The following is a 15,961-nucleotide window of genomic DNA, read 5'->3' as shown; positions in this document are numbered from 1 at the left end:
ATAAAAAAATAAATAAAATAAATCACAGGTTAACAATCCAAATAAAGATATAATTGACAGATTAATTAATTTTGTGGTATATTATGCAAATAGCCTGATTTATACATAGAAATGATTTGTCAATTTATCACCACAATAGCACAGTGGTGAATGGTTACATCTGTGTTCTAAATATGTCATATCAACTTTGGGTTTGAGAAGCTTAAAACGATACTTCAGTCTTTCCACTGAAACTTTTGTAGATTTTGTTTTTCATTTAGTTTCTGCTTTGACTGAATGTACTATTCAACAAAACAAAACTTACGGTGGCACTGAAGGGGAGTGAGCGCGGTCTGACTAATGAAGTGCGTCTCCAAATTCTGCAGATCACTGTGATTCAGCCAGTTAATGGCCACGGATCAAACTTTCCACTTTCAAACTTGGAAATCTGAATGTATCATTGTGCTGAAATTTTAAACTGAATGGAGTTTCACAGATGGACATGCACATTTTAAACACCTGCCTCAAGCCCAAACATTAGGCAACAGAAGTTATAAGAGATGTGTAGAAGAGGTTGTCATATGATATTTTAAAAGATGTTTTGCAAATCTACCTGCTTTGAACTGTTACAAAGGAAAATCATTTACTGGACAATAAAACACCTCCAAAGGGAATTGTTGCTCCGTATAATATGCTCTGGAGATTTTACTGGAGACACTGAAAGGATGTTGGCAGGAGGTTGCACTGTGGACTTATTTTCCTCTAATGGCAATTTAATACTAATAATAAAGGTCTTCGTTCTTTGCCAAGCTTTACTTTGTTTTTTAAATTCATCATGAGAACAATCTAATGAGTTATAATAACAAACCAAACATTTGAAGTTCACACAATCATATCAATATTACATTTTGTCTATGTTGCCTGACTTTAGACAGAGAGCCGCAAGATTCCTTAACAGTAAGCTACAAAGGATTTAATAAAAATGTCCACAGCCTCCAGAGAGTCAACAAGCACATCTGTGTATATGTGTTTTATCGACTCGAGAACTGTGCAGCTGGTCACAGGCTAGAACAACCCTGTAGGCAGTCAGTCATACGAGTGAATCAGCACTGTGCATAAAGCAAGTCACTATATCCCACAGAATTATGGTGTGGAAGAGCAGTAGTTATTATCTGATTGGACTGTACACTGGCTACCAATGCTAAAACCCACAGAGTGATTTAGGGGATATTCACTTTAAATGAATATGGTATTGGTCCAGGAGGTTAAAATTTAGGAAAAAAAGGGTTTGGGGAGTTTCATAACAATGTTAATTCTGGGGCATTCCTTCTCTTGTAAAAGAATTCAGATTTTTTTGGGAGAAATTTCAGTACATATTGCAGACTGTATACATAAACACAAAGAGATAGGCAATCACGTACAGGATTCATAAATTATCACACCCATCCCACACATATGGAATGATACTAAGAGCTGAGCTTGTTTTTGGAGGGTTTTTTTTTTTTTTTTTTTGCTCCATTTTATGTTGAATTCCTCCATGGCTACTTGTAGAAATTCTGTGAAGTTACTGACATAAAATCCACCCACCCTGAACTGTGGGATTGTCTCAATAAGCCCTGCTATGTGACCTCAGCCTGAGGATATCATTCCTTTTTTCTCAAACACTCAGCTGTGCACACCAAGTAGAGATGATATAGAGCTGATTTTATACAATATTTGAAATATTTCACATTCTAACTTAGCGACAGGATACCATGTTTAGACCATGCAATGTGATTTTCTTTCACATGGATAGCTCAAAAACAACACATCAGTATTTGTTTATTTCAGATGTACGATTCAAGCAAAAGACAAATCGTAAATAAAACTTTTTAAAAATGTTAAAAAGTATCATATGGTGAAAAACTTTCTCTGAAGTAAGACATGACCTCTGATTGATGGTACTTTGCACCTTTACCTCGTCCCTTAAAGATTTTTACCCAATGCCTGTTTAAAATTATTGAGAAAAAGAAGGCTATTTTGTATAAGAACTAAATCTTTCATTTCAGGGAGTAGTGCATCAGCTAGGATCTGGTGAAGACGGTTATTTCCTTATTTGTTGTTAATAAGTTTGTAGTTTGGGGAGGAAAAAAAAGAGAGAAATGAATACTTGGTTAAGACTTTGTTCAAATACGTAGCTATGCCTGTGCTGCTCAATGCAGACCTTGTATAACTGTATAACTATTTATGTGCATGCGTAATTAGGGAGAGAATGAACAGACATTAACACTGTTGCCTGTATACATGTCCCATAGGGTGTTTACGGAGAGTTAACGTAGGTCAACATCTGGAAAGTAAGAACTACCTCTGGTTCTAGTTTGGCTGCCTGATGTCAGAAAGAGACAGTCAAAGTAAGACATTTATGATATCGAGCATATATTTTACTGATCAATGGCTTACAGGATGTAAAGAAATACTGAGGCTTTATGTCAGATGGGCCATTAAAAGCATGGGCTTTTAGAGAAAAATAAAGAAGACAAAAGGTAAAAAAAAAAAAAAAAAAAGGTTCTTACCTCTGGTATGGCAGGGTTGAATGCCACACTGATCACTGTGTCAGACTGTTTTTGAAGTTTATGGAGGTAGCTGCTGTTACGGATATCATATACGTAGGCCTGAAATGAGTGAGATAAAGCGAATGAACAAAAGCAGGACCGATGCTGTGATGTACAGATGTGCGACATGGTGAACATATATAACATGAGTTATATTATAGGTGTATAATGTGTACAATCCACAATGGACAGACAGAAACAGATGCAAGTAGATTGGCTTTAGGGATCATTTCACCTTTGAAGGAAAGTTGGCTATTGCTCTTTAAGTTTTGCAAGCATAAATTTAAGCTCTAACACACTCAAAGGCCTGCTCTATCCACATACATGTGTACAGCTCATATCCATTAGCTGCTTTGGGTCAGTATGATAATGCTGATAACAGTTTTCTTGATCAAACAGGCTACACAGTAAGACTTGGCAGATGTTGATATCAGTAATCACACACATTAAATCTTGTAACATATGAGCCAGAATCAGTAATCCCATCTGCTGAACTAACTCCAAAAAACCCAGCAGCAGTGTATTTAGAGAAAATCTTCCATTGTTTGACTGACAAACAAAACACATCTGTAAAATTACAAGTGGACATCAAATACTTTTTCAGATTCTTAGTTTTGTTTCATATTTCTTTGCTGTGAGAAAATGGGTTAGGGTTAACCCTAACCCTAACCCTAACCCTAAAATGTATAAAGGTGCCTGGTTTCCTGTTTTTGTACGGTTTCAGTCATGGTAACATTAAACACTGATTAACAAAGTGGTTTCACATAAGAGTAACATAATACCAGAACAAAATCCATTGCACATTGCATAGACTGTACAATTGGCTGAAAGCTTAAACTGAGTGGTGACAGTGTTTATGTGTGGTCAGAATAGTTTTCTCTGTTGCACCTGTATCTATGCCCAACAGTCATGTGTGACAACGATGATTCTAAGTCACTTCAGCCAGATGAGACAAAAACATGATTTCTGTTCTTGTGTGAAGCTGTCTTTTAGCTAAAAGCTCCTTTGTCAACAGACTCTAGAAATCTAAAATTTCCAACATTAAAACAAGCAAATAATATAACATATAACATGTCTTGTCTTCAGTAAATCCAAAAGGAATTGCAATAAAAAATTCATGGCTACAATGTGGTGACAATCCACATCAACCCTGTTATTATCCGCTTTGAGGTAAAAGCCTTGTTAACCTACCCATTACTTGTTTGTGTACAATTTACACTTAGAATTGGGTGCACAAAAATGGCATTTTGCTTGTGGAGAAATGAGAGACAAAACCTAAGCATGATACATGAAAAAAAAAAATATTAATGTGTTATCCCCCTGGTTAGGTCTTAAGTACAACCAGTGAGTTTTAAGGCTTACTCATTGGCTTCTGTGTCATGAGCACAGATAAAAATAACTCAGGGGATGTATGATGGCAACTCATCAGATTCCTGCAGCTGTTTTGTATTATCGTTCCCTGAAAAATGCTTAAAGTGAGCTTTGTCAAATGGTCCATGGGCCAGCGTGTCTCCTGTCTGAAACATGTGACGTGTGTCGTGCCTAACAGGGCATTAGATACTCAGAGGACTTCTTTTGGGACTGTTTAAGTACAACAGAGTTCCCCAGATGCATCAGTTCACCGTAACTTAAGCTGTCAGCAGGAGGGATAAATTGTGGGTTATGAAAACTGATTGGACAGATATATGTCTTGATTAACAATTGCTCACCAATCAATTTCCGTTCAGATGATATAATGGGACGGAAGGCAAAAGCAGGGGAAAACAAAGACATATTTCAACGGAACATATGAAAGGTTAAAGTTGACCACACTGAAATCGCATTCTAGTAGTTTCTGGCATTGTGTTTTTTGGAAAATATGTAATGTGATCTTGGGAGTCTTTTTTGAGTATTCATGCTGTTTTTTTCCCCATGATTGCTTTTTGATATATTAAGACAAGTACGAATGGGTTTGGCTTATAGAAGTCTCAGGGTAGCTACAAATAAATATGGCGCAGCTCAGTACACCACGCTCTCCTGATTTCCATGAAACACTGGAAACGTACGATCTCGACAGAGATGCTCTCCAATGTCCATGCTGCTGAATTGCCATAATTAATAATGACCAGCGGCGTGCATATATTATTCCATTGTCGTCAACAAGCACATACACCAGTAGGAAGAGAGATGGATAAGGAAAAGGGAGGCACTCTTCTGGAAATGTCTTGAATGTCTGGAAAAGCAATTAAACAGCTCTGCTTCAACATGAATTCTCAATTTGACTTCTATGGAAAAAGGCTTGACTCCAAAAAAAATTCTCTGAGTCAAGGGCAAACAAGTCTCACCTTAAATGCAGATGAAACTGCTGTTTTTCATTGATATTGATACAATTGATATCAATCAGTGTATACACATTATACATGAAACTATTTATATTGTCAGAGTAGTTTCCTTAGTTTGCTACAATTTAACCTACATAGTAGCAGATATATATAAAAAAGGATTAAAACTTATCTGCCCCTATACATGATGGTATTGTGGGCATACTTCACGGAAAATATTTTGTCCAAGTATCCAAGTAGCTCTCATATGCAAGGTCTGTAAAAAAAACTTATTATCACTTACACAGTTATCCTCAGAGCCCGAGGCAATGAACCGGCCACATGGTGAGATGGCTGAAGAGCATGGATGGCAGCGATTTAGGTGGTTCTCATAACGCCGTACACACCTGAGGAGTTGATGCACAGTGATGACAATAATAAAGAACTCATAATGACCTGGTGTTTCACTGGTGATGTCTCAATACAACCTAAGTTTCAGTTATTTTTTACCCTGAACTCTGCGCACCAAGAAAGACAATGTGAAATAAAATGGGCCAGGTTTGAGAAGTGATACATCTTCAGTACGAGGAGAAGAATGCCACCCTACACACTTTAGGTTTTAAAAACATGTAAACCAGCTGAAGACAAGCAGTTGAGCATGACTCAGGCAAAACACAGGAAAAGAGAAGGTAACAGATGACAAATGGCCCCCTTGTGCAACTTCTACACAGTCTCATTTGGTTTGCAACACCATGTAATGTCTTTACAATGCCACCAACAGCTAGTTGAGCTTGGGTTTCTATATGAGCTGACATGCTGGCTCTGGTATGAGCATATTTTTGACATTCACATGCTAATGTCATTAAGCTGAACTAAAAGTAGGTCATTTTTGGTTGTGAACAGAAAGAAATTTGATATACCCAGCACCAGTGAGTTCTTCAAACACAAGGGGTGGGTATATGGGAATATGTTCTCACAATTTCAGAGTAATAAATAAAACTTTTATGAATCTCGCAATGTCAAACTGAGTCAATGAGATTTCTTTTGAGGTGTTCTATTCAATGGGATTGCTGTATTTTTGATGTTTTCCTCTCATTTTTCCAATATACTGTCAGCTGACTGTATGAGCCAGCCAAACAGTCCTGAAAAGTGTAAGTTGCTGGTTTCTGGCTGCGTCGGAACACCTCAACTGACTCAAAAGAAGAAAAAAAGAAATGCTGTCAGAGTTTTGCAGAAATTAAAATCAGATCTCACAGCACCTTGCAAACATACAGACTGATGACATACTTTTGTGCCTGGAGTTGCACACATGGGAATGGTGAACACAGCTGCGCTCATTCATTCATTTCTGAACTGAGACGACTGAGACTGACAAATTAAATTTGGCATGATTGACTAATCCAGCCGATCAAATGGAAAAATGAGACAAGAATGTGGCTGAAAATTAACAACCGTAAACAACTATGACATCATCACATCCTATTGCTAGTCAGCTAGGTGTCAGCTGGTTTCAGCCCTTCAAATGTTTCCTTCACTCCTCCTCTCTGTTCTCATTTTTAAAGTATTTTAATTCAATTGAACTTTGAATAAAGCAGTTCTCATTCACAAGTTTTTCCCTTTCTGCTGTCAGAGAACAGAAAAACTTTGAAATAATGATTGCAATAAGGACAGTCCTTGAAGATTGCAAGTTCATTTCTATGCCACTTTCAAGATGCTGCTCTGCACTGTTAAAATTCGGGTTTCATAACTGCAGCATTTTCTGACAAAATCACCAAACACATCAGTTGTTTTTTCACTTTTACTAACTTATAAGATGATCAACAGAATAACTGTCTTCATTTGTCTCGCACAGCACACACAAATTGTCTGTTCATCCAAATTCAACACTTCCTATACCTGCTTCAAATTAAAAACCCACTGCTAATTCAGTGGACAGAAACTATTTATTCATTATTCCATATATGCCACAATATACCACAAAAAGCATATTGTCTGATTTGCAGTTGCTGGTAAATGAGCCTTGTAATTTTGGTTCATATAGCAACACAAAAGAGACGTATCTGTTTCTAAATCCACATCAGTAAATCTGGACATTCAGGTCTCCAGCAGAGTTGACACAACCTGTCACTACCACACTGACAATAAGGAGTTTAACAAGATAGAGTAAACATTCATCTGGTTTTATGGGTCAGAAAGCAGATCTAATGTTTTGATTGAAGGAGAAGAGATGCTGGGCTGAATCCCACACACACTTTCTTCATGTTGTGCGAGTGATGACTGTTCGGTATTTGCCTGATGACTAACACAGACTGCACCGGAGGGTCTGATCCTCTTGAGTGGGCTTCTATACGGTTAGTGAATCCACCTGGGTATTCGATGTCACTCATCAAGGTAATGAGCAGGCTAATCATAGGTTATTATTTGGAGCCATTATATTTCACCCAATTCAACTGTGTCAGTGCAAATCAGGTAAAAACTTGGTTCTCTGTTGTACTATGTGATATTATTTGAAATAAAGACATTGATTAGTTCTATGGCCACAGAATGCATTACTCAGTATGAATTTATCAGATGGTGGAAATTCCAAGAGATTTAAGGGGAACACGTCACTAAAGAGAACCAGATCACCATCTGTTCCCTTCAGCTTTAGTATTGTATCTGAGTGGACCTGATTTTGCTATGTTAAATGGTTGTGTATAGATCTCCAAACTAGGCTCCTGCACATACAGACAGATCATCTGAAATAGCGAGGGGCTGATAAATAAACTATATAACAAATCCAGTGGTTACATAGTTTGTAAAACTTTCTTTGAGTGTAGAAAACTTTCAAAAACAATTACTTTCATTTGAAGTTTGATGAATATACATGGGTATCATGCATGTTTGTGTTTCTGTCTGAAAAGGAAGTGCTGAAAAATTCTCTGGTGACAAAGCAAAATAAAATGAAGACTGGGTTTCAGAAGTTTCCACTCATTTTTTTGGAGGCTCTCTCTCTATAATCAGCGTTAACCCCAATGTTGCCCTGACTGAGTTACTTTAACTTTAGCCACAAACAAAAAAATTCACCATCAAAACTGCTCATCAATTCATAAAATAATTCCAATGATGATTCTGCCAGCAAAACTTTAGACTTTTTCTTTTACTGCCTAGATTTTTTTCAGAACTGATGAAACTTGCGTTGCCAAGCCCGGGACTAAAACTCTATGAAACTGCTCCATGTAGATGACAAAACTGTACTGACTGCAGCTTTACTCATGCCACACACTGTTCAGAGAATTTTATATCACCCTCATCATCGTGAGGAGAAAACCGAAAACGATTGTAATTACTTCCATTAGCTGCACGCCACGTATATAAAGAAATTCCTACAAGCATTCATTTCGATGAGCTGTGTCTTTTTGAGGTTGTTTATAGTCACACAAAAAGACACATAAGGTCCATCAAAGAGAGAAATAAAATGAATAGGCCTGACAAGATGGAAAAGAAAAGAAAAAAGCTTTTACATATTGTTTTCATACTTCCGTGTGTTTCACCTCAGAAAACCAGCATCTGTCGAGTGAGCTTGATGATAGCTCTCATAATCAGAAGATGACCTGGACACCAGGCACAAATATTTATCAGATAACAATAAGGTTATGATGGAGCCTGAGATGAGAGGTAAAAGATGGACGCAATCACAGAGATGAAAGAACAAAAGACTCAATAATGCCTTCTATCAGGCCAAAAAGAACATTCTGAAATCTAAGAAAGCCTACTCGAATTATGCAGATTATATGGATATTTGCTCCTAAAGGTCAAAGAAAAATACACTCAGCTATGCACTTGAACAACTGCCGCCTCACTTATAAACTTAAGAATGTTTTTCTGAAGAGTAAGTGTTGATGTAATTTGAACATAAGCTAAATTTTGCAATCCCAGGAGCAGAATAGTAACGAAAAAATGGTCTCGTCTTTAATGTGCTTGAACATACATTACTGTTGACTAATTTTATGAAACTCAGTGTACAGTAACAGTTTAACTTGCATAAAACAAGTAGGCACCTATTATTTGCAGACGACATTTTTGTGAACATTACTCATCACAGTAAATGTACGATTGTCTTTCTTTCAGGAAGACATTACATCACGACAGTGACACTAATTTGTTGTAGAAGTTGCATTCAAGCATTATGAAGCCCGAATCTGAATTGAATTCAAGGCAAAACACGATACTTCATCCCATGAACCAAGATTCCATAATTTCATGATTATAGTAAAGGGATGACTTGTTGATTAGCTTTGCATAAATTAATGTTGTAACACTAAGTTGAGCTGTGGTTTCTGAACATGATGTTTAAAATACAAATAAAATGAATCACATATGTCAAATCTTTTTTTATTTTGTCTGGCCCCTTGTTTTACTGCTCATCTTTATCATTTCCTTCTTTTGTAATCTTTATCAAGCTTTTCTTTTCTAATTTATTCTAAGTTGCTTTAATGACATTTTTACATATTTCCATGCCTCTGTAAAGCTCTTTGAATATCAACTAACATGCAGTGACTTGCCTTGCCTTTTCAGAAGGCAAATGAACATGAACAGAAGGACTGAGCTGTTCCATCAAATTTCTTGCTTGATTTTCAAATTAAATCTCTACTGATGACAGACAGAACAGAGAGAATCAATACCAACCTAAGTGTACGGAGATCCCACATCTTCACACCATCTGTGACTGCACTGGTGAGGAAGAGGTTGTATGACTCTGGTGCCTGTGTGCTGAATATGGAGCCCTGTGAAGACACAAAAATGTCAAGTCAGCACATGTTTGGCTGAAATGGGTTGTAAATCAGCTTGTCTTATCAGCCAGTATGAGACTGTTCTTTGGAAATTGTCTCCTTGTTGTTATTTAAGGTTGCGTGAGTACTGCCTAAGAAGAGAAGCTAACATTAAAAGCGATGCAAAGATATTAGGCTAGAGATGGAGGCACAATTGTTGTCTTTTATGTACCATTATGCAATTCAGCTCCGGCTACAGCTCCAGCTATAAATATATGGATTTTCCACTGCACATATATTCCATATCTTTCACACCAGGTTATCGGATGATACAATTGTGTGTGTGCGTATGTGAGGGAGAGCTTGTGAGAGAGCAGGAGAGTAGGAGAGCAGTGGTGGGGGTGTTTTTTGTTTAGATTTCCACTAAGAGTGTGAGAATGGGAGTCTGAGAGGGCATTTCCAGTTCCATTTTCCATGAAGCCTTCTGCTCTGATGAGTTCCAGGTGAATTTCGCAGTAAGGGTGATGGAAATTTGAAGTGGGAAAAGTTGCTTCACATGCTGAAAGTTCCTGATGTTCGATTTGAGACGAGAGCGCAAGAGCACAGAGAAAAGTGATGTTATGCCAGGCTGGGGCAATCCCTCTGATCCTCGGGTATTAACCCCACAGCACCCAAAGGCCCTCAGGCACCCAGGCGGAGGATCCCCCCATTGACGCAATAGCCAAGCTGTAACAACACTCGGCGAGCTTTTCACAATGTATGGAACACAAAAGCTGGCTCGACAAAGCACAAGAACATCTGGACAGAAGGAGTACAGTCACCTGTGTGCAAGTGTGCATTGCGGTTGAACGCGTTAATGCATTTAATCCATGCTACCAGCGTCCTGCTAATCCAGCCCAGCCTGAGCGTCAGTGATGACATGGAGAAATGACTGAAGTTAAAATCCCAAGGTCACAGAGTACAGGCCTGTGTCATGGACAAAAACACATCTTCTCTATTCCAGGATTGGCTATCTTCCACGAGTTTCATGGTCAAAATTAATGGCTTTGCTGTGATTCCAAAATTGGCAAATATTTCAATGACTATATAAATATATATATGGAGAGAAACTGGGAGCCTTCATTTCTCTGTAATGTGATAGATGTAAAAAGATAAAATGCAGAAGCTGAGGCATGAATGCATGAATTTATTACTAATATTATTTCATTTTAAGTGTTGCTGGATTACATTCCTTACAACTCTATAATTGATGTGGATACAGAAGCTGTCTACTTGTTAGACACGAGCAAATTGGGCCCATATTGTTCCAAGACAGTGATGTGGGAGTAAGGCCACATAAACCTAGACTGCCTCATGGAACAGTTTCATTCCAAGACCATCATCCAGCATGGAATCTCTTCCTGCCATCTCCTATGGTAGCCTTAATCCTGATGCACTGGGGATTTACATTCAAACACTCAGTTAGATGAATGACACTGACGATGGCATGTCCTGTCTGTCTGTCATGGAAAACTTTTGGCTAACCAAGAAATATTTTTATAACCATGACCTTTTTCATTCACACCACAAAGTAACACTTTTATTCCCTGAAAGATGATCTGTGCTTTATGTAACTTGCGCAAAACTCATGGATGTCTTATGTAATGCTACAACATCTGCCAAATAGCCGACCCATGTAGAGTAAGATGGAAGATGGGGCTCACAGTCATTTATGCCAAGTCGAGCAAATTTTTCATTGTGTGGGTTAGGCAAAGCTTCACGCAGCCTGCCTGTGAAGTGATACCATGTGTTTGCCTCTGTTGTTCACAAAGGTTAGAAGTTATCAGAAGTCTGAAATATATATGACAAAAGAAGAAGCTTGCAATTATCTGTATCTGATCCAATTGTAAGTTAAGGAATGCGCTGGCAAAATAAACATTCATACATTAATTCATCTTCAACTGCTTATCTGTTTCTGGGTTGCGGGGTGCTGAAGCCAATCCCAGCTTGGGTGAGGGGCTGGCTACACCCTGGACAGGTCACCAGCCCATCACAGGGCCAACACACAGAGACAGACAGAGACAAACAACCACTCACATTTACACTCACACCTACAGACAATTTCACCAATTACCCCAACCATGATCTTTGGACAGTAGGAGGAAACTGGAGTACCCAGAGGAAACCCATGCAGGCACAGGTATAACATGTAAACTCAGCACAGGAAGGCCCCATGGCCTTCTTATTGTGGGGCAACAGCGCTAAGCACTATGCTGCCAAGCTGCCAAAATAAAATGTTTTTCCATAATTAAAATTTCAGGATACTAGCATGAACGAATGTAGGATATCAATTGCAAACGTCAGATTCACTGAAACCGTAGTCTTAATAATTGAGGAATGCCAGCGTGATCAAAACAATTCTGATACTGAAATCTGATAACTGGTTATATTTCTCACATTTGGACTAAAACTTCCAGTTTTCAAGTTTTTTAAGAATTCCATAGCTTTTTATGAGAATGTAGGCATAAAGACCACATTCAGTACTTGGATCTTATCAATGTCAAAGATACTTAAGATGTGATAAAAAGATAACATACTTAATAAAGATAAGATAATCTATCACAGTACAACAAATTAAAATGAAGTCACAGGAGCATTTTAATGACTTTACCTTATTCTGTGTAATGCAATGGATGGCTCTGCTGTGGGCATTAGGCACCTGAGATGCAACTGTACACTTGTTCATGTCAAACACTTGAATGGATCGATCTGAACTGCACAGCAGAATGATGTCTGAGACAACTGTTAAGAGAAGTAATGGCAACTGTTAATTGGAAACTGTGGTGCAATATATGTTAAAAATGATTGGGACATTCAACTACTAACAGTAGTGGACAATAAAATAATACATATTTGATCAACCATATATGTAAAACTTTCCCTTAATGCTCACAGACCACACTGGAAGCTGGTGCTGAGCTTAGTCGGTTGCTGAGTATATTTGTTTGCTTTCATTTGCTAATATTGCAAGACACACATTGTGTCTGTTTTGATGGAGACAATTTTATACATATTTATAGAAATATGTTTATAGAGATGATTTTGCATGCTGTCCATTTATTTACATTCTTAATGACATACAATACATTTAATTTGCATTTAAAATCAAAACTTTTTTTTATCAAATCATTATATACCCATTTTATATTTACTCTGTCAACAGAGGTGAAAAATAATTCCTGACAAGATCTCACTTATCCAAATGCAGCTCAGTTCAGTGGATTTATTGGAAAGTAAATGCTCTGTAAACCTTAACAAGGGGTTGGAATGCAGACATTCCTGAAAAAATTAAAGACACCTAAATCACTTACAGGTAAAATCAGCAGACATGAGGGAACATGTGAAGACTTTATGAAGCACAGACTGATTGCTGTGGTTCACATGGAACTGGTCCAACCAGATGTTCCAAGCAAATTTACTAAATATATAGGTTCAGTTTGCCCTCCACAGCATCAGTGCTGACTAGACAGTAACAATTCCTGTTACATGGACGACAAGGAAAAAGGATACAAGAGAAGAAATCATTGACTGCAGACAAGGCATTGATATCAGTTGCTGTTGTTGTTGTAAGGCACTTTGCCAATTTGACAACACTCCGTTGTTCATATCTAAAAAGAAAAGGAAATTGCATTAGTTCTAATCCAATGATGGCAACCACATGATAAAATGTACAATTCCTTCACACCCATTTTTGTTGCTCTCCGTCTAAGCTACGCTGGTGAAAAAGAGAATTCAGTAAAAACGTTTGCAATGTACTTCAAATTTTGTTTTTACTGACTGATGACAGTGACAAGTGTTTCTCATTTATAACAGGAGTTACTACTTAAGGTGGTAAAACAGTTACAACAAGCAACATGCACTCCGTAGAAAGAAATATGGAGGCCATTTATTGTAATTTTTCTGGTTTCTACAATAAACCCTGACAGTACACAGTTAAACAGGTAATGAGAGTCAGCAGTGCCTGGTAGCAGCTAAATAAGGCCAGATCCCCTCAACATCACCAAAGCCAGCTTTCTAAATAGATTTCATTAAGTAGACTAGTCTTTTTATCTATATTACCCCCTTAACCTGCATTAGAGTGCTAAATGTACAGAGTACATTTAGAGTTTTGTAAAATGGGACTTGACATTATATTTTATATTTATTCTGTAAGCAGAGGTGCAAAATAATTCCTAACACTAAAATCTTGCATTTCTTCCATCAATTGGATTCGACTCATTCGTTAACAAGGGGAATTCAGTTGTATGGAAAACTGAAGCTAAGCATGATGTGCCAAAAAAAAAAAAAAAGATAAAAAGAAATGTTTTACACGTTTTCTTTACACAGCGTAATGGAATATGCAATTAAATCTGAATTATTTATGTGCATCTTTACAGCACATTTTAAACAAAATGGGTTTCACTGTGCATACTGTTGTATACAATATACAATACCTCTTGATGTCATCATGTGTCATGTCCACATTATACAGGTACAAGTGCAGAAAGGATCCAGATGCAAAAAGCAGAAATTTGTCAAGGTAGTAAAACTGAGCACCTCTTATGGGTTTGGAAAACAAACTGTTGCCCTACAAGAGAAAAGAAGACAGTCAATCATAATACTCTCTTAAAAATTACTGAGACATATACAATAGAGGAAACTATACTCTTGAATGCGATGGCAATGCTCATCTACTCTGGTTTTAACTACTGGGAACATGATTGATGGAGACAATGAAGACAATAACCTTGAAAAAGTATGATCCTAAATTCCAGTTTGTTTAGATGTGATTGAAAGCAATAAAAGCTGTAGCTGTAGCTGTAATAGCAGCTGCTGAGCATCACTACATTTTTGAATTGTTTAAAATAATAATAATAGAGCATATAATCTTTAATGTTTGCTTAGTTTTAGTTGAAATATCTTTGACACAGTTTCACAACCAACAATTTTTCATTCTCGTCTGCTCAGTTGATGGAGGAGTTCCTCTCACCATGTAGAAAAAGGGAAAAGAAAAGCTACCATGAGGAAGGAGTTAAGTCAAAAATAGGCATTCTCATAAGCTGCAAAGTGTTGTGTCAACGTAAAAGAAGCCAACAAATGGGCTGTCATGATATTTTACCCCAGGTTCAGGTGTATAGTTGTGTATCTGTGACACAACACACCGGTGCTCCTTCCCCTGAAAAGATTTTCACTTGTTACCAGGTTGTTTCAAAAGAAAACAAACTATTCAAGGGTTTCAGACCCAGTCAAGCTCCAAACAATCTCAGCAGTGGGGACATACCAGATTTTGACTACAGAACCGACATAGGAACGCCGACACTTCTGATTGTCCTATTAAATGTGATTCACAATGAACTAAGAGGCATCTGCAGGCCGTATTTGGATGCTCTGAATCCAGCAGATGCTTTGAAAGACAAAGTCACAACTTTGAGCCAAGAAACACATTATTTTCTTTACACATTACAAATTTATCAACTTAATTAATATGCCTTTCTCATTTTATTTCCATGACGCCATTCTATTAGAAAATGAAAAAAAAAAAAAGAAAGTGATTTAAACAAGCAAATTGGATATTTATCATTAAAGCATCTCGTACCTGTACTGTACTGCTACATTAAATTAAATGGCGCCTACTTTCCACCACGTCTAATACATTATACATCTTAGTGCACTATGCAACAGAATCACAGAATCCAAACCTGAGACATTATACTCTCAAAGCATCTCATGAAGAAGAGCAAACGAGAACATTAAGGAAAACATTGTGGACCCAGTAGCTTCCACTGTTTTACTGTCATTGCCTAATTTGCAAGACTGCAATTACAGGCAAAAGCCTTGCACTGATCACGGCTGTTCTAGAAGACGGGATTGCATTTGTCCGTAGTTATTTGATTTTACTTCTGAACCAAAAGGAGTTGTTAAGATGTTCAGAGGGAGGGACATTTTTGCAATATGAGGTCACTTTGGCTGGTCCCTATTCCGGAGTTTTTTATTGTTAGCACTTTGGTTTAGAATGAGTGAGTGAAGATTTGATTGAGGCTTAAGTAAGGAGATGTAGTGGCGATGGATAACGTGACGGGGCAGAGACAGACTGTAAACCATATAAAAAGAAAATTAATTGACAAGTGCAAGGGTGGCTCAGTGAATGCATGGGACATTTACCATGATAATGGCAGGCTCTGTGCAGCCATGGCCCCAGACTCGTACTGACTGGTCTTCTGATGCACTTAACCACCACTGTCTGCTGAGGCTCCAGCTAAGGCTGCACACTGCCTTGTCATGACCTGCATGAGGAGATTTGAAATTAACCTGGCGATACGGA

At 37.7% G+C, this 15,961-nt stretch overlaps 1 protein-coding gene across 1 annotated transcript in view; it reads right to left on the bottom strand.

The window, feature by feature from the left end:
• The window catches only part of wdr27 (WD repeat domain 27), a 35,953-nt gene that overhangs the window by 7,959 nt on the left and 12,033 nt on the right, over positions 1-15,961 (bottom strand). The window contains exons 17-23 of the mRNA XM_029521791.1: positions 15,802-15,923; positions 14,094-14,227; positions 13,171-13,268; positions 12,272-12,393; positions 9,539-9,636; positions 5,175-5,277; positions 2,532-2,630 (exon numbers count right to left, since the gene is read on the bottom strand). Of these exons, the coding sequence (XP_029377651.1) occupies positions 2,532-2,630; positions 5,175-5,277; positions 9,539-9,636; positions 12,272-12,393; positions 13,171-13,268; positions 14,094-14,227; positions 15,802-15,923 (776 nt within the window). The remainder of the gene's footprint in view (positions 1-2,531; positions 2,631-5,174; positions 5,278-9,538; positions 9,637-12,271; positions 12,394-13,170; positions 13,269-14,093; positions 14,228-15,801; positions 15,924-15,961) is intronic.

This window comes from Echeneis naucrates, chromosome 15, assembly GCF_900963305.1.
Source record: "Echeneis naucrates chromosome 15, fEcheNa1.1, whole genome shotgun sequence".
Classification (NCBI taxonomy): Eukaryota; Metazoa; Chordata; class Actinopteri; order Carangiformes; family Echeneidae; genus Echeneis; species Echeneis naucrates.
The sequence above is the reverse complement of the archived record's forward strand: the minus strand, read 5'-3'. Positions and strand labels throughout refer to the sequence as shown.